Below are 26568 nucleotides of genomic sequence, written 5' to 3'. Positions count from 1 at the left end.
TATGGCTAATATAAGGTGTCCGTCACATGGTAATATCAATGTATGGCCCTGGTTAACGCTCTATTAGCACCACTCATTCTTTTTAGATCAGATGGACTGCTCAGCACCTATTTACGTACATGCACGAGCACCAGGGCTGTGAGTGACTGCATCAGTATTCTGCACCTGTGCAGGACACCCCACCTTTTAATATTTGGGTCTATCTGCCTCGTGTAGTAAAGAAACACAACCTTTTTGCAGCAGTGTGGTCCACTGGGTGACCCATTTATTGACCGATTGTACAGTGAATAACGGTTTGTAAAAATAGAGTTAAAAGTGTGGCTATGTACTTGCCAAGAATTTAGACTTGTCTATAAAAATGCAAGTTTTTTTTTTAAAGTGGAAATGAGAAAAAAAAAAAGTCGTATTCTCTACGACATACGGAGGTGTAGAAAAAGTGGTGACAAGTTTAGCCAGTGTGAAAGCCACCGGCAGTAATGTGACAGATTATTCACAGAAGGCAAATGTAGTCACATCTGTCACTAGACAGGTCGATAAATTAACTGAGCCCTAACTAGATGATGAAAGCCACCAACACACTGAAGTCGCAACAAGATTCTGTTTGGAGCAATAAGGAACAAGTTTTTATTTTGTGAGGCGGCATTTATTATTGAAAACCTTTCTGCCAGATAATTCCTGAGAAAGTACGGAAAGAAGAGGAACGTTTCAGATCTTACTTTCTTATTCCCTTGGACGTCACTTAATGTTCCTGTGATGGAACATAATTGAGCGGGACAGGTTTAGCAGATTGTCCGACGTTGCCCTTGAAGCATAGTAGGAAGCATTGTCCTGGGGATAAAGATATAAAAAGTATAGAAGACATTAATATTTAGTATTAATGAACCTGAAGAAATCTGCAGCAGTATAAGGAACAAGGTACATGTGTAAGGAGTATAACGGGTACATATAATAGAACCCATAGACAGTGGCGTAACTAGGAACTTTTGACACTTCGTCACTAGTGGTGTCCTTTAACATGTGGATGGAGCTTGGACATATAAAGATAGCCTGAAATGGCATCATATCATGTGGGGTAATGTGGGAGCAGGGACAGAGGAAGGTTAAATTTTTGGGATTCTATTTATAGTATGGAAGGGTTTACATTAGAAATTGTGAGGCCTGTCTGAAAAGATGCGTCTTTAGTTTGCGTTTGAAACTGTAGAAATTGGGAGTTAATGTGATTGTCCGGGGTAGAGCATTCCAGAGAAGTGCTGCAACTCGGGAGAAGTCTTGTATACGAGCATGGGAGGTTCTGATAATTAGAGGATGTAAGTTTTAGGTAATTGAGTGAACGGAGAGTACGGGTTGGGTGGTAGACAGAGATGAGGGAGGAAATGTAGGGAGGTGCAGCATTATATTTTATTCTATAATGAATAGGTAGCCAATGTAGTGACTGGCACAGACCCAAGGCATTGCTGTAGCGTCTAGCCTGATAGATGAGCCTGGCCACTGCATTCAGAATAGATTGTAGAGGGGAGAGTTTAGTAAGGGGAAGACCAATTAGTAAGAAGTTACAGTAGTCAAGGCGAGAATGAATCAGAGAGACAATAAGTGTCTTTAGTGTATCTCTGGTAAGGAAAGGGCGTATTCTGCAGATGTTTTTGAGGTGGAGGTGACATGAGCGTGTGAGTGATTCAATATGAGGGGTGAAGGAAAGGTCTGAGTCAAACATAACCCCAAGGCAGCGGGCATGCTGCCTAGGAGTTATAGTAAGGCCTGAGACTGCAATGGATATATCAGGGACAGATCTATTAGATGGTGGAAACAGTAGTAGTTCAGTCTTAGAAAGATTTAGTTTCAGATAGAGCTAGGACATGATATTAGAGAAAGCAGAAAGACAGTCACTGGTGTTCTGTATGAGTGCAGGGGTGATGTCACGGGAAGATGTGTATAATTGGGCGTCATCAGCATAAAGATGGTACCGGAAGCCAAATCTGGCGATGGTTTGTCCAATGGGGGCTGTGTAGAGAGAAAAGAGCAGGGGGCCTAGGACCGAGCCCTGAGGAACCCCAACAGCAAGGGAAAGAGGGGAAGAAACAGAGCCTGCAAATGATACACTGAAAGTGCGGTCTGAGAGAAAAGAGGAGAACCAGGAGTGCGCAGTGTCGTTGAGGCCAACTGAGCAGAGCATAGTGAGGAGAAGTTGATGGTCAACAGTGTCAAAAGAGAGAGCTGGAGAGGTCCAGAAGAATAAGAAGAGAGAAGTCACCACTGGATTTAGCCATTAGGAGATCATTGGAGGCTTTTCTGAGGGCCGTTTCAGTAGAGTGCAGAGCGCTGAAACCAGATTGTAAGGGGTCAAGCAGAGTTCGCAGATTAAACAAGAATAGACCAGGCGTTCCAAGAGTTTAGAGATAAAGGGGAGGTTAGAGAGGGGTCGATAGTTAGCAGCACAGGATGGGTCCAGGGAGGGTTTTTTCAATAGCGGGGTTATAACAGCATGCTAGAAGGAGGATGGGAAGATTCCAGAAGAGAGAGAGAGGTTAAATATTTTAGTAAGGTAAGTTGTGACAGGAGGCGACAGAGATTGGAGAAGGTGTGAGGGGAAGGGGTCACTACTGCAGGTTGTAGGGCGAGATGAAGAAATTAGCTGGGAGACTTCCTCTTCTGTAACAGGTTCAAAAGATGAGAACGGACAGTCTGAAGTGCCACTGCCCATAGACAAGATGCTATGTGAGGGGAATGGAGCATTGTAAGTAAAGCATACTGAGGAGGATCTTAATTCTGTACATATTCTCTTACCGTGCTGACATTACCCGCTGCGGGTGGAGGTAAGGAATTCGGCTCTATGGAGGTCTTCAAGTCCAGACTGGTAACTTTGAGGTCACAGGAGGGCACAGCATTTTCCCATCCAGCTAAACAATGCTAAAAGAGAAAAATCACACATTGTCAATACTTTCTACATTAGTGATCTCCAGCTAGCTGTTACAAAACTCAGGTCCTATTGTGATATGACAGCCTGTTACATCAAGTTAGGAGCCAGAAGGGATATGAACTGACAGAACTCAAATATCCAATATACTTTGTGTATAAATTCATCATAGTTTTAAAGAGGATCATATATAAATATATATTTGGCCTTATGTTTCGGCTACTGCCATCACTGTACCATAATATTGAGCGGCATTCCTCACCGCTGCAAGGTTGTTCCCTTGACAGTACAGAGATATCAGTAACCAAATCTAATGGAAACAATATCTCTACAAAATGGAAAGATATCAACAAAACAAAGTGCACTGAATACAGAACACAAACAGCTTTGCAATGGGTATACAACATGCCCAGTGATGGAGGATATGAAAACTCCTCTTTAAGATCTCAGCTTGCACTAAGACTACAGGCACACAACTGGGACCGTGATTAAATAGCACATGGATGACATCTGTGTGCTGCCCATGACTACACTGATCTATGAGCCTGGGCTGCAAAACAGACAAATAGGACATGTCCTGAGCTTTGCCCCTGGCTGACAGCCACATACACTGGCTTGTGGAAAAACAAGGCCATGTATATGGGGTCAAAGAAATGAATGGGTCAGTGTGCTAGACATAAAAACCTAGGAGGCCTTAGTGAATGGATCCATTTTTATTTTTTTTTAAATAAATCCTGATCAGCTCACATAGGTTTATCAAAGCTCACCTCTACATGCAGAATGGTTATGAGGCTTCTAGAAATTAAACAGTATATCCCTATTCACTGATAGCAAGCAGATATCTTAGGCCGGGTTCACACGGGGTATTTTGGACCGGAATTTGACGCAGAGGCCACCTCAGATTCCGGACCAAAATAAGAGTAGCCGCAACTGGATGCCAGTGCAGTGCACCTGCATCCAGTCACAGAACTCCTCTCCAGATTGGGCCCAAATGAATGGGCCTAGTCGGGAGGGAGGCGTCTTTAGGCGGATGTCGCGAAGCGAATCAGTCTGAAGAATGAGCATGTTGCCTCCCGGAAAAAAGAACAAAATGCTCCCGAAAGAAAGAACTGACCAGCTCCCATTGATATCAATGGGAGCCGTTTTTTTGGTCAGGATTTTGAGGCGGATTCCGCCTCAAAATTCTGACCAAATACCCAGTGTGAACCTGGCCTTAAATGGGGTGACAACTTTTTATTGTTAGAATAAAAAAAAAAAAAAAAACAACACACACACACACATAACGCATAAATGGTACTGCACTGCATGTTGAGAGGTTAGAATGTACATAGGGCAGGGGCTGAAGGTTGCGAAGTTACTTACAGAAGGCAATGCAAGGCTGTCTGTAGGGTCAAAGCTTTTTCTCCTGTGAGCTCTATATTTGTAAGGGGGAAGCAGCGTACTCCGAGGAATGCTCACTCTGTAACAAAGTGACTGAATATTAGATGAAGAACATATGGAACATTAAACTAACAACATATAGGAAGTTGAGACAGATAGAGAAACAAAATGAATCAGTATCAAACTAGAGTAGCTAGCCTGTAACCATAATAACACATAGGTTTGCATTGTAACTGTAAACCTTTAGTAAACAGTAATACGGTTCATGTACCGGATATATGCAGGCTCTTCTAATGATACATGTCGTCTGCCCCTGCGCTTCTTACATATGGGACATGTTGGCTCTGTATCCATGGGTGATGTAAATAATCGTTGGTTCACTCTGTAGCAGTATACACCTGGACCAAATACAAAAGGCAATTGTGACCCAAATGTCCTATGGTTCTCCAACCACACAACTGCAAGAAATCCAAATGGCCTTACATTGATGAGTATCCATCGAGAGATCCAGATCTTCTACTGATGTGTCCTGTGCCCCTGATCTGAAGATACAGTCAAAAGTATATATGAAAAAGCAAAAGCTAACTAACTGCTGAAACCACAAGGAACATGAAGTATGTCAACTATAAATGCAAACAATCATTTGGTATATTTTCTTTATCAGGGAATCGTACGGTTAGCAATTCACATCTAGGTTTATTACCCCATATACAAGTATACAGTAACAGACAGAGTAAAGTCATGAGCAGGTAGGGACTACCACCATCATATATCACTATGATGCAAGAAGGCTCAGGTCTCTTGACTAGGTTTGGTCCAAGAAATCTGTCCACTATGGATCAGATTCTCCAGCCCAGATTCCTCCAAGTGCATACGGCATCATTCTCTCACTTTATAAGCGAGAGTGATTTGGTAAAAGAAAGCCAGAGAAAGCTGCTACAATGTATTTGTAGGATACGTATATATTAGTAAATGGTTTCTAATGCTATCCATAAACACTTGTATAAACTACAGTAGGACTTTTCACAATTACTGGAGAGACAGACAGGAAAGCAGGCACTGCCCCCTGTTCTTCAGCATATGCAGCCAACATTTATCAACAAGAATTGACTTACTCTGTAAAATATTCATGTGCACACTCATCACGATTGACCTGCCGAAATTCACTTATCTCTGCAAAATACTGGTCAGATTTATTGGTGATAGGTGACTTTACTTCCAATAGTCCTGTTGAGAGCGGGTAAACCATAGTAACAATAAAACATACTGGAATAGGAATGGACGGTACTAAAGTTCTAATTATATATTTCATGAAGATGTAGACAAGGTAATAAGTTAATAAGACACTGGGGCAGATTTACTATGGAAAACGTACGTAAAAACCTTGCATACATAACCTTCACATTTATTAACAGTTTTAGAAACTTTCTGCCCTTAGGTATCAAAGTGGCAGGGCTTATCTTGAAAGTGGGCAAGACTGAATACGGCACAGGGAGAGTTTTCCTCCACGGACTTTCTGTTACAATTATACCTAAGGGCAAGCTGCTGGAGTTTCTGTAGGTATAATTGACATGCTGCGATTTTCAAAACTGTGCCGGTTTTGGAAATCTCGGCGTGTCTGCACTGCAGTTTTTAAAGCAAAGTGGCCATGGGATTTGCTTGAATCCCATCCACTTTGCCCGTACTGTAAAAGGCCACAATTTTTCCCTTCGTGTTTCCACTACGGGCAAAATGCAGCATTTCTGTCCCGTGGGGCCCCAGCCTTAGGCTGAAGCCCCACATTATAGAAATTCAACTTTTTTTTTGTTGTGCTTTTTGAGCCAAATACAAAAGTGTATTGAACAAAAGGGAGAAGTATAAGAACTTCCTATGAATTTCATGTTCCTTTTGTAGACATTCTTGGCTTTGGCTTGAAAACACGCAGCAAAATTTGCAACAAAAAAAAGCTGCGTTTTGGGGCCTCGGCCTCTCACAACTCCAATTAATTACATCATTCAATAGGTCTCAGTCCTTCAATCCTGGTGTTGTTGGATTTTTTTCTTTAGCTCCTACCATTCAAGTAATCACTTCTGTTACTTGGAGCACAATCACACTACTGTCAGGTGGGCGGTCATTTGCTGAAACAGACACACAGGGACCACCCATCTGTCTAAAGAGCACAACTGAGCTGAAACTATCAAAAATGGTTGCCTGGGAAGGTTGATGGGTAGAGAAAAACCGCCAACTATGCCAGAATAAGTGGAGAAGAACATACTGAAGGATGCATAGAGTTGGAGTTGGTGAAAGAAATGAAAGTTTTGAATATCAGTAAATCTGTCCCACTGGATTTTGGGAGGTTTTTAGTGGATGGAATTATGGGTGGTTACGTAAATTCATATTAAAGGGCACCCACACTGCTTAAATGTCTTTATAATCACCCTGTTAGGTGGCCAACATTTCGAGGAGCAGTCTTGCCTGTGTAATTGCATAGCTATTGGGCGCTGCAGAGGGATTGGAGATGTTCTTCACTCTGTTTAGATAAAACATTGACAGTCCAGCTGGGCTACACCCTAAGGACATACCCAACCATCAGTGAGCTAGTTTGCATACTGCAAACCAGAGCCATTTATATAGCTTTTCCTATACATCCCATGCAACTTTTTATAATAAGACACCAAGAAGCCATACAGCAGTAGATTCTGTACCTTTTTTAGTACATGTATATACTGACCTGCTATCCAGTCATAACCCAGCAGTGGGCGACCAGACCACCCCGTCTCCAGGGGAGAGGATTCGTCATTGCACACAAACGTGACGTGCCCAGTATCTTTCTGCAAGAAAACATGATAATGACCATCTTGTTTTAGAAATGGAAGATTTGCAGAAGATGTAGAACAGTCAGCCAGGGTCCAGGCCCCGTCATTTCTGACGATTACGATGCTTTCAATGAGGAAAATCTTAGTCAGTAAATTTGCAGTATGAGTGAGAGACCCCATTATGAGTCACATCACAGCCCCCCTTTCTGCTTACACATCACTCAATGCAACTGCATACAAGTAGAGCATAAAGCTGTAGCAGAGTGGTATGAAGACATCAGGCCTATCATGAAGACCTATAGAAATTCTAATACACAGACAGTTTTATCCAAGCCAAAGGGCTCAAGACCCTCAGAACCACAAAGGGTTAAACCACCTTTACTAATCATGTTAATGAACCTCAAATCTAGATATTCAGTTGATAACAGGAAATATGATATCAGATAGAAAGTTTCTTTTAAAGAGCATTTTCCCCTAAATACAAAGAACTACAAGCCCTTGAGTCATGTAGTCCTTTCAAGTAGCATCTGAGTGACAACCACGATATACAACATTACAGTGCCTTTAAGAGGAGTCAGCCATCTTTCCCATGCCAAATAGTCTATTGATGCATCCCTTTCATATTTATGACTACAGCACCAGGATCATAGGAAAGTTGGGTGATCACCATTCAAATAATGGCTATTAAGAGGTATTGGCTGTCATCCAGATTTCCCATAAAAAGATAAAATGGGAGAGACACCGAGCGCCAATATAGTGTAGTAAATACAACTCTTGGTGATGATATGTGATCGGTCTCTTACCTATTGATGTGAAATAGTCACATCATATGAGCATATAAAAGGTGTTATAGCAGCAGCTCTTTCCCTTACGCTGTGGAACAGCGTGATGCAATGATAGGCAATTTCTCAGGCAAGCCCGACAGGAGTGGAGGGGTAGGGAGTAAGCGCGCACACCAACCATACTTTGGTGTGCATGCTTACTCCCTACCCCTCCACTCCTGTCGGGCTTGCCTGAGGAATCACCTATCAATCCAGATTTCCCAGTCATTGAGAAATAGAATTTTTCACAATTTGTTGAAAAATTCAAAATACTTTGCTCCTTACTTTTGTTACTTATGAATAAAATCATGAATTCCTATATTCTGGCACAGGACTGGCTGAACAGAGAAAAGACACTGTATAATGTGTGTCCCTGGGTCGCCCACAAATGAGATATCCAGACTGTACCTTGGAGCTTCGGCTTGGTGTAAGGAGAATAGATTTTGGGGTTCTTGGTTCTTTGGTCCTCAGGTTCCCATCATCCTCTAATTGGTCAATATATTGAGCAGGAAAGTCACTTGCGCCCCTGGAGGAACTGAATTTAGGGTCAATCTCTGTAGAATTCAGGATACTGACGCGTTTCACTGGAGAATCTAAATTAATCGCATTACGAGTAGAGCCAACCAAGTGTGCCGACCTCCCGAGACTCACATTATGAGCAGATGTTTGGTATGAATGCTTCTCTTTAGGATGGGATTTCCTGGAGGTACACAGAGCTTGCCTTGCAGCGGATGATGAACTTTTTGTGGTATGCAAAGCTGGGTCCTTACTTCCCAATAAACGTTTTGGAACCTCCTCAGATCCATCCCATGCCGCTTTAGGTATCCAGATCTACATTACAAACACATGCTTGGTATAAGTATTTTCAATATACACAAATGTAACAGGAATTAAGGAGGAACTGATAAAATTCAGATAAGACCAGTTTAATCTGTTGTTCCCCGTCATCAAAATTTTCTAAGGGGGAGGCTAATTTCAGTGTTCTTCAATGGGGAAAGTGAGAAGAAATTCCAGGACATTCCCTTCCCCATGACTACGACTTTGCATCACATATATCCAGAAACATTTTCATCCACAGATGTCGCAAGTACCTTCCTTTCCCGTTATAAGGTAGTAACACTATTATAAACTGTTTTTTTTTTTTTTAAAGTAATGATTGTAAATGCAATACAAAGTAATCTCATATTTCCCGAGTATTCACACTCCAGAATTGTATTACAATTCTGTTGGATGTTATAGAAAGTAGCCAGAAACTCCCTGTAATGGCTTATTCCAGCTCCTACAATATAAGGAAAGGGAATATTTTTTCCCTTTGATAGTTAGAACAGAATTCCAGCATTCACGGACAAGAAGATACTATAAAATCTTTTTCTTTATTTCTTCATATAAAACATATTCATTTCATATTCCTAGAGGTGCTGTATCGGCAGATCCAGCATATCGCTACTGACATGGCAACTGACATGTTGCCATGAGGAAGGGACTATGTCCTGAAACGCGTAGCATTTGTCAGTAGCGATATGCTGGATCTGCCGATACAGCACCTCTAGGAATATGAAATGAATATGTTTTATATGAAGAAATAAAGAAAAAGATTTTATAGTATCTTCTTGTCCGTGAATGCTGGAATTCTGTTCTAACTATCAAAGTCTTCACTGACCGAGGGAGTCCATCGGTGTCCGTGCATCTCGGCTAGAGGCATCAGGAAATTATTCACAAGCTGTTGGGTGAGCTGGAGTTATATTTCTATATTAATATTTTTTCCCTGTATCTGATGACTGTACAGTGAAATTTCAACCCTGATGCTGCAGAATAGGGAGTGCAGCTCTGCAGTACTGTACAGTCAATAGGAAAAAGAAAAAAAAGTTAGCTGGCCCTGTTCTGATGACCAGACAATTTATATCAGGGTCCAAATTAAAGTTCTTGGGGACATGTTCCCTGCAGCATAGAGAAATCTAAGGGAGCTAAATAGTCAAATATTGCTCAAAGACTCAACCACAATGGAAATGGTAAGTGTACATGTCACCTCTCCTCCTTCTCAGGTTGTTAGGAACCATGTGTGTTGGCGTCTCAACATGCTGAGTAAAAGTGATGCAGATGTCTGTGGGGATAAGTACTGGAGAGTATCTCCACCCAATAAGGGAAAGGATATGCATAGAAAATAAAAAACATTAGCACCTTCAACTGCGAATGTCTAAGTGCGATATGGACCTGCATGAAACCACTTTGGACATTGTTGGATAATGTTCACCAGCCAGTTGTGTATTTATTGCTATATTAGAAAGAATCTCGATTTGATTATTTTACTGCAATAAAAAAAAAAAAAAAAAAGGAAAGCTTTGGTTGTGAATTTGTATCTACCCAATAGTTATCATTTAACTGTGTGACGTGTGCTACATGGGATAACAATGCATGCTGCATTCTGTAGAGGAGGGGGAAGGGGAAAGAGCATGAAAGGGTATATATAAGGGTTTAAGATTGTCCCTCCTTCTGCTGGAGCAGCACCTAAGGGACATTCTTCTTTTTTAAAGGATATATCACCTCCCCCAAGTATATTCAACTACCACAACCAACAGATTACTGATAAACATCATACCTTTGTTACATATGTCACATTTGTAGAAAAACTATTTTGAAGTCTAATACAAATAAGACATTGGTACACTGATTTTGTCACTTAAGTAGGATGGGTAATATTACAGTGGGAAGATAAATTCTGAGCGCACAGGTTAGCGCAAGCAAGAGGTGGTAGGGATCTGAGTGGCAAGAACAATGCTCCAGGGAGCTGAAGGCCCGCCCCCATTGCACTAATTGCCTCATTTACATAAGATTTCAAAGTGTTTTTTCTCCAAATGTACAAAAGTGACATACATAACAAAGGTATATTATTTATCATTATGTGCTCTATAACATGGCGGTGGAATCTGAATATGCCTGGGGGAGGTGGTAGATTCCTTTTAACCCAGTTAGTGACTATGTGAATGCTCATCTTGGCTGAGCAGGACAAGTTCTGAAGTTACACAGCACACAGGTTGCCTCTGCTTGCTAGGTCCGTCCTGTTCACCATACCCCGCGTCTTTCCCCTTCCATCTCTTCTTCCACCCACCATGTCCAGACAACTAGGGGCTGGGCAGCTGGCAACCCTGGTCTGGATTTGGACCACAGTATCCTGGTTATTACCCCTGGTATGTGCTACCCTTTGTAGCTGGATACAGCTCAAAACATTTAAGTGGTTTGGACATTTTTCTACAGATTAGTGCAGGACACAATATATACAGATCTGTGTGTCAGAGTAATGAACAGGCAGAATTGTCCATTACCTACAAGATTTATTCAGACGAGAGCGGGCAGTCACACATCCCACAGAACTGGCAAAGACTTTCTGGCTGTTTGTCAACTTTCTGTGGTATGACAAGTCTCACCAAAATTGTAGATAAGTTACAGAGGAAATTGATTAATTGTGACATTTAGGAAATGATTCATGTGCAATATGCCTGGCTGCATGATATTTTGCTTGTATCAGTTTTCTCAGTAGTATTTCTTTAAGATACTAGAAATAGTCTCCCTCAAGCTGCAGCTAGTAGGGAGATCCAATAATTCCCCTGATATATCTGCAAACTTAATTGTTGAGGAAAGCCACAGTCAGTCAGGCATTTCACTTGTAAGGGTTGCTACAGAAAAAAAAAAAATGAAGTAATACATAGTGGTCTTTCAGATAAATGAAAAACATGAAATGAAACACCCATGAAAAAACAGGGATGACTTGAGTCTACTAGACTCTTTACACCAACCGTATTATTGATGTGCGATCTGATTTTTTTCAACCATACCTATTTTTTATTCCTCATCATGGCAAGGTCAGACATGAATGTGAGGTGGTCAGGGTTCCGCTAGCTTTTTATTCCACTAGCAGAAAATTCCGCTAGTGGAAATAAAAGCTCGCGACACCCATTGAAGTCAATGGGAGGCTTTTTTTCAGCGTGGAAAATTCAGCGCCAAATAAAGCGCTATTTTCCTCGGTGTGAATGGACCCTTACTATACATGGAGCTCTTCCATCGGCATGCATTACCAAACGCTGATTTAGTCCTCTAGATGTAGTGGAAACAAGCAGTAAGAGGAGACAGAGCTCTCTGCTCTTCCTCAATTTCCACACAGAGGACAGAGATGCTTATTGACCTCTGGACAACCTGGCCAAGAAAGTTAGTGAAGAGTTGCTTCCCACAGGAGCCCCTCTCCTAGTCATAAACCTGTCTAAACACCAGGCTACATGGAGGAATGTGTGGGTTTCTGTGAGGGTCCGCCTGTCCATGGAATGCTGCTAGAGCTGCTTTAGCTTAAAGTAAGTGGTGCAGGCCCCACCCCTGCTATAGGGGCCCAGACATAGTGGCAATCTCTGTAACCCTTATAGCTACGCCACTGGCACTGGTCCTGAGTTCTCCATAGTAGTCATCTATAGTAATAAAGAAATACTGGTTAAAAAAGAATATATCCAAAAGGTAAACCAATTTGCTGGTGTCCAAGTAGCTATACTAACACATCATGATTTTAATGACCTGGATATGTTAATATCTAAATAATAAAGGATTCCTATCTCGGAAAAGAAGACTGAATGCTCCTAAATTCTGACCCCTCTCCCCAGGGCAGGACTTACATGATCAGTCAAGTAGTCCTGCTATGAACTATTCATATAAGTCCCACCGCTACATTCAAACTTATCCTCATTCTGTGCGGAGGTGGACCGAGGGGCTTCAGACCCCTAGCCTTAGGGCTGGTGGGGGTTCCACTGATCAGGCATTTATCAGCTATCCTGTGCAGAGCTGTGGAGTCGGGTTTAAAAAAAAGTTACTAATGTCACCTTGAAAATAAAATGATTAATTATCTTAAATTATATTGTGCAATAATCAATACTATATAATTAGATACATAGGTCATTGCATATTTACTTTTACATGTAGTCAAACACTGTTTTTTTTGGTGAATTTGAGGAGATTTACGGCTCCTGTCTAACAATGGCTCAGCATTTACGAAACAGTCAGAGGAGGAGTCGGAGTTGGTGCTTTGGCCGTCTCCACAGCCCTCAAATGAATTTGATGAGGGGTCTCCTATGATGATGGGGGAGACAGGAATACATAAATCTCACCCTGGATGGTTCACCGGGGGCCATGATGTCAGTAGATAGCTGCTTCTTGAGTTCATCCCGGTTAATGGTCAGCTTCTCCAGGAGAGACTTATTCAAGCGTCGGAGCTCCTCAAGTTGATCATAAGATGACATACTCTTATTTTCCAACAATTTCCAACCAAATTTTTTCTCTAAAACACAGGACAAGACATCATGTAACATATATGAAAGGCAGGGGTCAGATATAACAGGAGGGAAGCTGCACTGACAGCTATGCTGGGACTTGTAGTTGCAGTTCCCTGGACTAAAACATGGACAGACTAAAACATGGACAAACTATATGGAAGTTATTACAACCCCCACAAGGACGTCACCCAGCTTTCCCAGGCGCCCAATAGGAGAAGGTATGCAGGTCAAAAGAAGGTGTGGCGGCTATGCTGGATATCACCCAGCTTTCCAAGGGGCAGATACAACTAAGAAATGGCACCTTTGCAACTTTATAGAAGAATCTAAAACATTTACTGATACACGTGGGAAATGCCCTGTAATATAGCAGCAGCAGCGAGCAGGCCTGGACGTCCATGTGTCCTCCTCACTGGAGGTAAGTCTGCGCTCCTCCGAGCAGGCCCCGGCCTCACACAAACCTCGTCCCGGGATCTGCTCTCTGTCCCCGGAGACCTCTATAATCCGGTCCTCAGTGGATCAGCTTCTAAAGTTGGTCAACCAGCGCCACCCGCAGGTACAGCAACAGAATAGAGGATTTTCTAAAAGCGGCGACACACGGCTAAGTGAAATCCAGTGCGCGGGTTACTAAAGAGGAGATGCTGCTTTAAGGAAAGGGTAGAGGCTTCTCACGTGTCTTCTGGTAACATCGCTGATTGGTCAGATTAAAACCGCGTCTGTTCCCGCGTAGGTGAGGAGGACGCTCGGTGAATCACCATGGTAATCGAATCAATCAATCGAATCATCAGTCAATCGCTGACGCAGATGTGTGGCACTACAAATCCCAGCCTTCCCTTTATATAGGAGGTTACTATGCTGTGTATGGTTGAAGTTTCCCCATGTAAAGTGTAACCATGACTGTAATGGCGGAGCCGTTCATAGAAATGATCATGGCAAAGTCAGATTTCCCCCCTCCTGAATATTCGCAGGGTAGACAGCGCACCAGGTGTCACCTCACTAAATGGCCCTGGCTCAGCTCTTACAGGACACACTATTACATAGTTCACAGGAACAGATTCCCGCCGCTGACGTATAGCCAGGAGCGGAATAAGCAGAAGGTAGAAGTACTTTATATATCTCCCATTCCTCTTGTAGCCAGTCTTGGCTTTGACTCAAAAAACCTCAACAAAATCTGCTGCAGAAAAAGCGGTGTGTCTGCAACGTGGGGCCTAAGGCTAAGACAGTGTTTTTATATCTCCTGCACTGGTGGAGGGTGCACGTCATTCATGACAAGGAGCAGACCAGCCGCAATGGACCATTATAAATCACCCCCTCCCTCCAAGCCTGCGATAGACTACCCCTTTATAAGTAAGAACCAATCAAATAAAGACAGACACCAGCTTATGGGTGAAAATGTGGGGGTCGGCCACAGCTTTATTAAAATACTATAACATATAGGCAGGCCTTGATCTCTAACCACGCCGCCAATACAGCGGGAAATAAAGCAGGGAATCTGTCAAAGTCCGACTGGATCAATGAGATTAGCTCAGACAACCACACAGACCCGATGTCATTGCCACCTGTATGGATCACCAGCACCACAGGGGCCTGGGCGGCTCTACTGGCAGACAAAACGCCAGGCAAGACCTGCAACCACCTCATGCCTCAACACCACGGAAGCCCAATTGAAGCACGTATCTTCGCCCAGTCAACATATGAATGGCCAATGATCCAAACCAATGGGTGGTTACCTGCAATAAACAACATTATCCCGGGCAGAAAATATATATACCGACCTAACATAACGCCGGTAGCAGTTAGAACGACATCGGCCAATACGCTTAACCTCCTCCTCCATCAACCCCACCACGGTAGCCGTCCCTATGCGGAACATATGGGACCCAAATTCAAACGCGGACCCAACCTCCGTGAGGCAACGTTTAAACAAAATCTCGAAAGCTCTTAAAAAGAGCCATCACTATTCACCAAGAACTGGCTGACCGCAGGAATAACAAACTGGAACAACAAACTATAGTTCAAACTGGAACAGCAAGCTGGAATAAAAAAAAAGGAAAAGCAAACTGGAATAAAATAACCTAGAATAACAAACTGGAATAAAAAACTTGGAATAACAAACTGGAATAGCAAACTGGAATAAAAAAAAACAAACTTGGAATAACAAACTGGAATAACAAACTGGAATAAAAAAAAACTTGGAATAACAAACTGGAAAAAAAAAAAACTGGAATAGGATGGGTTCACACTTGTGCCAGGTCCCCGGTTTAGCCAATCCAGCAGGCTTCCATCTTCTGCCCCGAGAATCTGGACAGGGGACAGAAACTCGGCGGTCAGTATTCAAACCCATTCAATTAAATGGGTTTGCAAAGTGTGCATCTTCTGCCTCGTTGCGGCAAAACCGTTTTTTTTTAACCGGACACAAAAAGTCCTGCATGTCCGACTTTGCATCCGATGAAAAAAAACTGTTTCACTGCGGACAGGCAGCAGACGATGCACACTGGCGGTCACTTTGCAAACTCATTCAAGTGAATGGGTTTGAAAACTGACCACTGGGTTTCCATCCCCTGTCCAGTTTCTCGGGGCAGAAGACGGAAACCCGCCGGATTGGCTAAAAGAGGTACAGGGCGCAGGTGTGACCTGCCCATAAAAAACTGGAGTTCAAACTGGAATAGCAAACTGGAACAGAGAAATTGAGTTCAAACTGGAATAAAAGAAAAACTGTAAAAGCAAACTGGAATATAAAACTTGGAACAGCAAACTGAAATAAAAAAACAAACAAACCTGGAATAGCAATTGGAAAAGCAAACTGAAATTAAAAAAAAAAAAAAAACTTGGAAAAGCAAACTAGTTCAAACTGGAATAGCAAACTGGAATAAAAAAAAAACTGGAAAAGCAAACTGGAATAAAAAAAAAACTTGGAATAAAAAAACTGGAATAAAAAACAAACAAAAAAACCTTGTAATAAGAAACTGGAAAGCAAACTGGAATAATTAAAAACTGGAAAAGCAAACTGGAATAAAAATCTTGGAATAGCAAACTGGAGTGCAAACTGGAATAATTCACAACTGGAAAAGCAAACTGGAATAAAAAAAAAAACTGGAATAGCAAACTGGAATAAAAAAAAAATGGAATAAAAAAAAAACCCTTGTAATAAGAAACTGGAAAAGCAAACTGGAATAAAAACTGGAATAGCAAACTGGAATAAAAAAAAACAACAAAAAACTGGAAAAGCAAACCGGGATAAAAACCTTGGAATAGCAAACTGGAGTGCATACTGGAATAGCAAACTGGAAAACAAACTGGAATAAAAACCCTGGAATAATTCAAAACTGGAATAGCAAACTGGAATTTAAAAAAAAAAAACTGGAAACGCAAACTGGAATAAAAACCTTGGAATAACAAACTGGAATAGCAAACTGGAATAAAAAAAAAAACTTGAAAAGCAAACTGGAATTTAAAAAAAACCTTGTAATAAGAAACTGGAAAAGCTAACTGGAATAATTAAAAACTGGAATAGCAAACTGGAATTTAAAAAAACAAACAAACCTGGAAACGCAAACTGGAATAAAACCTTGGAATAGCAAACTGGAAAAACAAACTGGAATAAAACTAGAATAATTCAAAACTGGAAAAGCAAACTGGAATAAAAAGAAACTTGGAATAAAAAAAAACTTTGTAATAAGAAACTGGGAAAACAAACTGGAATAAAAACCCTGGAATAATTCAAAACTGGAAAAGCAAACTGGAATAAAAAGAAACTTGGAATAAAAAAAAAACTTTGTAATAAGAAACTGGAAAAGCAAACTGGAATAAAAACTGGAATAATTAAAACCTGGAATAGCAAACTGGAATTTAAAAACAAAACTGGAAAAGCAAACTGGAATAAAAACCTTGGAATAACAAACTGGAGTGCAAACTGGAATAGCAAACTGGAAAAACAAACTGGAATAAACCCCCTGGAATAGCAAACTGGAATAAAAAAAAAAAACACAAAAACCTGGAAACGCAAACTGGAATTAAAAAAAAAACCTGGTATAAAAACCTGGAATAATTAAAAACTGGAATAGCAAACTGGATTTAAAAAAAACAAAACTGGAAGAGCAAACTGGAAAAGCAAACTAGAATATCAAACTGGAGTTCAAACTGGAATAAAAAAAAAAGAACTGGAATAAAAAAACTGGAAAGCAAACTGGAATGAAAACCTTGGAATAACAAACTGGAAAAGCAATCTGGAATAGGGAACTTGAAAAGCAAACTGGAAAAGCAAACGAATAAAAACACCTTGAATAGCAAACTGGAATTAAAAAAAAACTGGAAAAGCAAACTGGAATAAAATAAAAATTGGAATAACAAACTGGAATAGCAAAGTGGAAAGGCAAACTGGAATAAAAAAAAAAAAATGGAATTGCAAATTGGAATAGCAAACTAGAATTGCTATAATTGCATAATGCCGGACCATCTCCAGAGGGCAAAATGACAATCCATCTTTGCAATTGACTGCTACGTAGCTCGGTAGAAGTAGTGGTGCGGACCCAAACAATCAAAGATAGTAACACAAAATATGCAGCAAACTGGTTTATTTAGAAAAATAAACAAGAAAATAAATAAACTTTAACATAATAAATTAACTTTAAACTTTTTCAGGCACAAAATGAGTAAAACAAAATACAGCCTTAACTTCAGGGAAAAACAAAATAAAAACCTGCTAGCTGAGGCCTATTCAAGACCTGCACTGAACCATACATAAGTTAAAAACCTGGGGGAGATACAGTGAGATTCCAGCACCCTGCCTGTCACCTTCTCACATATCCCCACCCCCCTCCTTTTGTTCGGACCTGTAGGGGTGGACACTTTTGACCCACATATAATGGGTCCTGGATAGGGCATCTGCAATCCCCTGCAGCTTGCCTGCCCTGTGTTCCACAGTGAATTTGAAGTTTTGTAGAGTCAGAAACCACCTTGAGACTCTGGCATTTCACTCTTTGGCGCGGCTCATCCATGTCAGAGGGGAATAATCTGTGATCACCTTAAAGTGCGGCCCAGTACCTTATGGACTCTAAGGCCCACTTAATGGCTAAATCCACAATGCTGTAGTTTTTTCAGGGTGGTGTAAGCTTCCTACTCTAGTAGGTGACTGGGTGTTCTTCACCACCCACTATTTGGGATAGTAATGCGCCTAACCCTACATCAGAGACGTCAATCTGAACCAAACATTCTTTTGTAAAGTCAGGTGTGACCAAAACCAGTTGTTTGCAGAGAACCAACTTCAACTCCTAGAATGCCCCCTCACCTTCTTCACTCCATGTAACCATAATGTAATTAGTCCTCTTAGTTAAGTCTGTCAGCGGGGCTGCAATAGTTGCAAAATTTGGGATAAATCAGCAATAGTAGCCAACAATTCGCAGGAAAGCTCTTACTAGTTTGTTTGTTTGTTTGTTTGTTTGTTTTATTTAAGGCTGGGGCCAATTTTGAATGGCCCCCACATTATTAACCTGGGGTTTTATTACCCTCCTTCCTATTACATACCCCAAGTATCAGGTTTCTTCAAGATCAAACGCTCACTTTTTTGGGTTGGCTGTCAAACTGACTGCTCGGAGGGAGTTTAGTTCGGCTTGGACTTTTGGTAAGTGACTTTCCCAGTCCATACTAAAAATGAAAATATCATCTAAATAAGCTGAGGTGTACACTCGATGGGGCTTAAGGACTCTGTTCATTAATCTCTGAAAGGTTGCTGGAGCCCCATGTAACCCATATGCATAGTCACATATTGAAATAAACCATCTCGGGTGACAAATGCAATTTTTTCCCTGGCCTCTTTAGGGTAAGTTCACACGGGGTTTTTTGGTCAGGATTTTGAGGCTGTATCCGCCTCAACATCCTGACCAAAAAGACAGCTCCCATTGAAATCAATGGGAGCCGGTCAGTTCTTTTTTCCGGGAGTCGGTTTATTCCGGTTCCTGGAAAAAGAAGCGACATGCTCATTTTTCAGGCCAATTTGCCCCACGATTCAGCCTGAAGACACTCCCAACTAGGCCCATTCATTTGGCCTAATCTGGAGCGGAGCGCACGACTGGATGCCGGTGCACTGCACCAGCATTCACTCACGGCTACCCGTATTTTGGACCGGTACCTGAGGCGGCCTCCGCTGATCATATAGCACCCAATGCATTACAAGAAATTCATAGACTGGAGAAAAACTCCATTTGGGAAGCACTAATACAATACTTTAACAAAACTTCACTTTTATTATTTTTATAATAAAAGTTAAGTTTTATTAAAGTACTGTATTAGTGCTTCCCAATTGGAGTTTTTCTCCAGTCTGTGAATTTCTGGAAAAATACCTGGCATGTTCCAACCTTTCGATTAACTCATCGACTCTGGGCATTGGGTAGACATCAAATTTTGAAACTTTATTCAGCTTACGGAAATCTTTACAGAACCTTATGGAACCATTTGGCTTAGGAATTGAAACAATGGGATTGCATCAGTCACTCTTAGGGTATGTTCACACCGAGATTTTATGCAGGTGGATTTTGACGTGGAATCTGCCTCAAAATCCACCTGCAAAAATGCCTCCCATTCATTTCCATAGAAGTCACTCGCAGTTTTTTTCCGCTATGCCCTATATTCATGCGGATTCCACAGCTGAGTCAGCCGCAGCATCTGCGGCTCGAGACGTGCTCCTGATTAGGCCCATTCATCTTGGCCTAATCCGGAGCAGGACGCCGCAACGGGATGCTGATGCATTGCATCGGCATCCCATCGTGGCTAGCAGCGTGAAAAAGCAACATCCCCTTAGATTCCAGAGGTAGTTGTTATGGAGACCTCTGCAATAAGATACTCCCTAATTTCACCATGTAGGCACAAGACCCCAATAGTTTGTCCACTGTACAGTGCAGGGTCAACTAGATCATGGTGCACCAGGGTTATCAGGCTCCCAGAGTCCAGCAGAGCAGGTATAGCGCTCACAGTCACAGTAAACATCTGGTGTTCAGTTGCAGTTTCTGCTGAACAAGCTGGTTGAGCAAACATGGACACTCGCTTAGAACTGCTGCAGTCCATGGGCTCAGGTGTCAGGGGACAGTAAGCAGCCATATGAACCAGTTCTCGGGACCGCCAACACCTGACACGATACAGATCTCCATTTTGAGACCTGGGCTTAACAGTCTCAGTCCCTGCTGCCTGTTCCCCCTCTGAGCGACATCCTATCACAACCTTCCTCATCCCCACAGTAGTTGGCACGGTCTTACCCGTCTTGGGGGGTAACAGGTCTGGGAGATGTCTGCAGGAGCTTCTCGGTGGCTCGGTTCCGTTCCACTAAACACACCAGCTGGTCAGCCGTTGCAGGTCCTGCTTGTCCAACCCAGTGCTGAATCTTAGGTGGAAGTGACCTGGTTTATTTGTCCAATCCACTCTCTCCACCATCTTTGCTGGAGTGGTCTCCTCAGGGTGAAGTCATTTCTTAATCAGGTACCACACCAGGTCATGCATCTGGGATCAGGGTGGGAGACGATCAGGGAAAGTCAAGTGGTGCACTCTCCCAGCACGTATATGCATGAAAGAGAGAAGGGTTTGGTCTTTCAGATTTTGTTTGTTTAAGGTAGATAAAGATAAAGGCGTTAGATAGATGTGTACATGGTAATATTCCACCATGAACATAGTGCTAGAGGTACAATAACCAGTATGCAGTCTGTTCCATACAAGGATGGAGATGTTGGATTCTGTCATGGTCAGAGGATGATCAGATGTCGCAGTCCAGAATCTGTATACACTAGGAAATGGTCCTGATGGTTAACCCTAAGAGCAGTTCTAATATAGAGGATCCCAACGCCTTCTAGCCATGCTCCAACTATGCGCTGAATCGTAGCTCTGCAGAGCAGACGTGTTATTTTCTTGGATCCATGTGGTTATACAGCGAGTGTGGAATTTATGGGAACACTCTAAATGGCATGTCTGCTGCTCACCCTCCACATAGTCCTCCAAACAAGTTGGTTCCAAAACGTCCTGATCTATGATGGAAGGGGCGAAGTTTGTAGAGCGTCCACTTTCAGTGGTACAGGAGTGTCTTCAGGAGTGCAAGTTACTGGTGTATTGCTCCTATGCAGAGTTGTGATAGGGGAGCGGCTCCTGTATTCATGGCGTCTCCCAGTCCTGCCCTGATGTACTGGAGTCTGGTGTTCTTCCTAGCGGGCTAATCTACTCCTCGTGCAATGAGCAATGGATGAGTGATCCTACAACTGCTCAGCAGTTTCCATGCCACGTGGCGTCAGATGTTGCTGGACACTTCTGCCAGTTCAGCCAGATACATGGCTTCTTGGCATGTTGTGACTAATGGTCACAATATGTGTGGTCTTAAGAACACTAAACTATCAAATGTTGATAAATACAAAAGCAAAAAAAAAATCAAAGTTTTGGATAATCCTGCTTCAGAGATGCTACCAACAACGCTTCTCCTAGGCAAGTGGCGTCCAACACAGAACTGGAACTCTAGATCCATCATAGGCAGTGACATCATAATGGAGTCATGGCTACAATCACCTGGTGCCCATACATTGCGCCATCACCAGGCTATGTGTGATACTATCACTAGCTACTTACCTTACAAGTAGAGACGCACTTCACAGGGATGACTATGGTCTATTGCTTGGCTCTATATGCCCTGTATTGTGTTACTGGGGGTGAATACTGCTCTGTATATTACTGTAGATACTCAGCTGGCAGCCATCTTTAATATGACATTGTCTTCTCTGATGCCAACTGTCAAAATAACCTCTAATGTTTGACCGTAAGAAATTTAAAGGGTCACTAACAACACAATCCCCACTGACAAAAACACATCTTGGACCTTATATATTAAGAGTAATGTTACATTCACATCTGCGTCTCCATCACTGTGTCCTTCAAAAATTGGCAGAAGAAAAAGTCCCGCATGAAGAATTTTTTCCTCTGTGGCTTCAGTTTAAAAACTAAAGACACCTAATGGACCCCTCATTATAGTCAATGCGATGCGCCGGGCTCTGCATGTAACCTCTGTTTTAGCGGTCCACCTCTCCATTGTTTGGTTAAGACTGTCTCAGCACAGCTTTCATTTCCTAAACTTCTCCAAAGGAATGAGAGCTGAGCTCTGACTGGATGCTGTAGGCAGGAAAGATCATCTAACTGGTAAAGACTTATTACTGCAAGAAACATAACTAACATCCTTTACTCCTCATCTAATGGTGCTATATAAATAAACAATAATAATAATAATAATAATAATAAATAATAAGACAGTGGATTTTATGTATTAATCCTAATCACTTCCTTGTTCGCTGTGTGGGATCTTTACATTACTAGTTTGACACATCTGCCAATATTTAAAGAGGACCTTTCATCAGATTGGGCACAGGCAGTTTTATATACTGCTGGAAAGCTGACAGTGCGCTGAATTCAGTGCACTGTCGGCTTTCCCGATCTGTGCCCGGGGTAAAGCGCTATCGGTCCCGGTACCGTAGCACTTTAGTGTCAGAAGGGCGTTTCTGACAGTTAGCCAGGGACACCCTTCTGCACAGCAGCACCTATCGCGCTGTACAGTGGAGCGGGGAGGAACGCTCCCTTCCCTCTGCTCACACAGCTCGTCCATAGACGAGTATTATCAGAAGAGGGAGGGGGCGTTCCTCCCCAGTCTTAGAGCACAGCGCGATAGGCGCTGCTGGGCAGAAGGGCGTCCCTGGCTAAGTGTCAGAAATGCCCTTCTGACTGTAAAGCGCTACTTTACCAGGACCGATAGCGCTTTACACCGGGCACATTCAGCGCACTGTCAGCTTTCCAGCAGTATATAAAACTGCATGTGCCCGATCTGATGAAAGGTCCTCTTTAAAGGGAGTCTTTCACCTCCCTCATGCTGGCGTTGGGAAGGGGGGGGGGGAGTTGATCAACAAACTGGGCAATCGCCCAGAGCCCCCACAACGTAAGGGGCCCCCTGATTTCAACAGCATTATCTGTGAATCAGCCCCCAAGCTCCTAAGGGGGCCCACTGGGCTACTAGGTGCAGACTGCCTCTCTCCCTGTGACTGCACTAGCTGATAGATCCACCCCACCCCACACCACACCCCCAGGGGAGGTTGATGCTGAGCAGTAAGGCCCGCCTTTCTGATGGTTATGGGATATCTGTGCCAAAACGAATGGGTCTGATATCTCCAGCACCCGGGCTAGTACCGTCATAGCTGAATTCAATATAAACCATGGGTTCCAGAGGATGTGAAAGGTCCGCTTGAAATTAGCAGAGAGTAAATTTCTCCATGCAGGACTTTTGTCTCCGTCGATTTTCAATGGTTTCTGGAGACTCCAGTACAGGTGTGAACTTGGGTATTTTGTGCTGCATGGTGTTATTTCTTTGGCACTACTAGGGTAAGATGTTGTGCTACAATGTGGTGTTTGGCACTTCTGGAAGGTATTTTCTGCTGGGTTTTGGTATTTGGCACTGCTGGGGATCGGTTTTGTCTTGCAGTGTGGTATTTGCTGATGCTAGGGGTATTATGTGTGCAGTACTGAGGTATTTGGTTACCACTGGTGAGGGTGTTATATGTACACAGTGGCATTTGTCTGGCACTACTCAGTAGAGATTTATTGCAGATGAGACCCTGTCATCATAACAGATTGACTGACTGGTGATGGCGATTCAAAAATTTTGAGAAGTCCTGGTTAAAGAAAATGGTGGATTTTGAACTCAGGAACACCAGGTTCCACCTCTGCATCCATAAACTAGTATCCTATGACTTTTAGTTGGTTCCCTAACCATCTTGTTGCAGCTATAGGGTCATACAGACACACTACTCTGGAATATACACAAGGGGCAATGACATGATTATAACCACACACTTACAGTCTCTCTGCTTTTCCAACTCATAGTGGCCACCACCATCCTCCTGCTGCAATGGCAATGTGATAATGATGGTTCATATAAGCATACCTGACCAAGTGTATTTTATGGTGTGTTGCATCTCGGGGGTTTTTTTTGTTTGTTTTTTAAATGCAGATTTTATGAGCCCCATATAGGGATCACATTGTACATTTTTTTTCCTATCAGTATGTCTTTTTTTTGTACAATGGGAGGAAATCCACACAAACACGGGGAGAAGCATCTCTTGGTTTTTTTAAGATTGTACATTATGAACTTCAATAAAGTTTTTTCATCTTATATAATTTGTTGTGTAGCACCTCTTATTGATAGGGTGTATTAGTTTTTTCTGCACTATTTGGCTACATACATATAGTTGCTTGGGGTCTTCATTGACATTCCACTTTGGTGATATAGTATAGTCATGATACTCTAGGTTCACACTAGCATTTGGGATTCCTTGGTTTGGCTCCACTTGGGGACCCAAAAGACTGAAACCTAAAAGCAAAAATTTCCAGTATCCAACGATAGTTCTAAAGATTAACTTTCAATCAAAATTTCTAATAATACTATCATGGGGTTATGGGTAGTCCAATCATCTAAGGCTAATGTATTTCAGGGCTAAATGCCCCTCTCATAGCGTGAGTGTATACAATTCTATCACTTGTTCTCTAAGCCCCATAGTAGAATATATACATTATGTACCATGCTGTATACAGACAAAGACTCCATTGCACAGGCAAAGTGCAGTGCAAAAACCAGTTCCAGTCAAAAAAAGGTGCACTTCTTAATCTCAGAGTTCCTTGCTGCTCCTTCCTTTCTTACTGTGTCTGTATATGCACGTGTTCTTTCATTCTTCCCTATATTAGCTGCCATGCATCGCTGTGTACTTGTCTACCTGGTAATTTAACTATGTAATGGCGGTCCAACAGAGCCCTCTAAGGTCTTGCGTCATGGCGCATTAGATCATTGCGCCTGGTTGCTAAGGAGCTTCATTGTGACACATGCAGTGTTCTATCCAAACAAAACCCTAACAAACCTTACCGTACTAGTCAGTCTACATTTTGACTTTGACCAGACATCTGGCGCTAGATCAGCCTAAGCAAAAAAAATTAGCCACCCACAGCAATGCTGACATCTTCCAAGTATTCTATATTTGTTCAAACAGAATCAGAATGGCTGCTGCACAAGTTTTTGCAAGATTATTAAATTCCCTCCCACTTCAAAGGATAGAAAGAGGGGAAATCTGCACACCATGGCATGTTTACATATGATACGCCATATCTCTAACCCTACCCAGTCCTACCTGTGTCCATTCTGACCCCGCCTAATCCCTTCAGTCTTTTTATGGCCCCATACAATAATAGTGTAAGAAGCCTCTTAAGTGGTCTACACAAGATGCAATGCCCCTTTAGTGCAACCATACAGTACAGTGAACCCTGGACCGCACACAGTATAAGGTCCCCGCAGCTGGAGGGATGCTATTGTTAAAAAAAATGACGCTGCCCATGACGACTATAGATGCCGCAGTAGCAATTAACTGTGGCATCTAAATTGATAATGATAATCGGGGTCGTCACAGATTGTAGCCGTTTACGGTGGGGGCTTGCTGTGTAATACAGCCGACATTGTCAGTATATACAGAGGGCTCATCTCCTCTCCCTCTCGATAAGTGGTTATACTTCTCCTTTGCAGATCATAACACCTGTAGATCCTGGATCCGCTGCGAGCCAGCCATAGACTAGCAATAAAATCTCTTCATGGGACCCGTTTTCCAGTTAGACTGACTGTTTTGGTGACTTGCATGAACAGTAATATGATAATATGCATCGTGCAGAGACAGAGTAGCAAGGGAGTAAATTGGGCAAAAGTTGTTCATCCTGAACCTTTCATAAGAAAGATGATGGTTTAAATGTATTAATTTAAAAAAAGGTACAAAACAAACCATTTCATTTTCTTTCTAAAAACACAATGGAGTAAGAAAAATAAAGCAAGCCAAGGCAAAAAAACAAAACAAAAAAAACACACCTTTTTTCCTCTGGGGTAAGGGTTGGTTCACATCTGCGTTGGTATTCCATTCAGGGGAGTCTGCATGGGGATTCGCCCCTGAATGGAATACCAAACACAAGCTCTACGCAGTAAAAACACACGGATCCCCATAGACTACAATGGGGTCCGTGTGCTTGCCGCCAGATTTCCACAGGCATTATGCAGACAGGAAAGTAGTTCACAATCTACTTTCCTGTCCGCATGATTCGTGCGGACAGTGCACGGCAAGCACACGGACCCCATTAATATATGGGGATGTGTGCTTTTACTGCACAGCGATTGCAAATGCGTTTGGTATTCCGTTCAGGGGGTCCTCATGCAGACGGAACACCAACACAGATGTGAACGAGGGGTAACAGGAACCAAATTTCTTTTTTTTTAGTCTAGGAGAGACAAGTCTTTCACCAAAAACCAGGCACTGCTTACATTTTTT

General features: G+C 42.3%; 1 protein-coding gene across 1 annotated transcript; it reads right to left on the bottom strand.

Moving 5' to 3' along the window:
- Positions 1–720: 720 nt before the first annotated feature.
- On the bottom strand, positions 721–13666 carry MIIP (migration and invasion inhibitory protein). Its single transcript, XM_075278543.1, has 10 exons — positions 13550–13666; positions 13049–13218; positions 8316–8738; positions 7002–7101; positions 5407–5518; positions 4775–4833; positions 4563–4689; positions 4274–4370; positions 2782–2904; positions 721–828 (listed from the first exon to the last, which is right to left on the bottom strand). The coding sequence occupies exons 1-10, from the start codon at positions 13608–13610 to the stop codon at positions 736–738; spliced, it is 1365 nt and encodes a 454-aa protein (XP_075134644.1). The 5' UTR covers positions 13611–13666; the 3' UTR covers positions 721–735.
- Between the last annotated feature and the right edge of the window lie 12902 nt (positions 13667–26568).

The sequence above is a fragment of the Leptodactylus fuscus genome, chromosome 6, assembly GCF_031893055.1.
Source record: "Leptodactylus fuscus isolate aLepFus1 chromosome 6, aLepFus1.hap2, whole genome shotgun sequence".
Classification (NCBI taxonomy): Eukaryota; Metazoa; Chordata; class Amphibia; order Anura; family Leptodactylidae; genus Leptodactylus; species Leptodactylus fuscus.
Note: the sequence above shows the minus strand (reverse complement) of the source record. Positions and strands in the feature narration are given on the sequence as shown.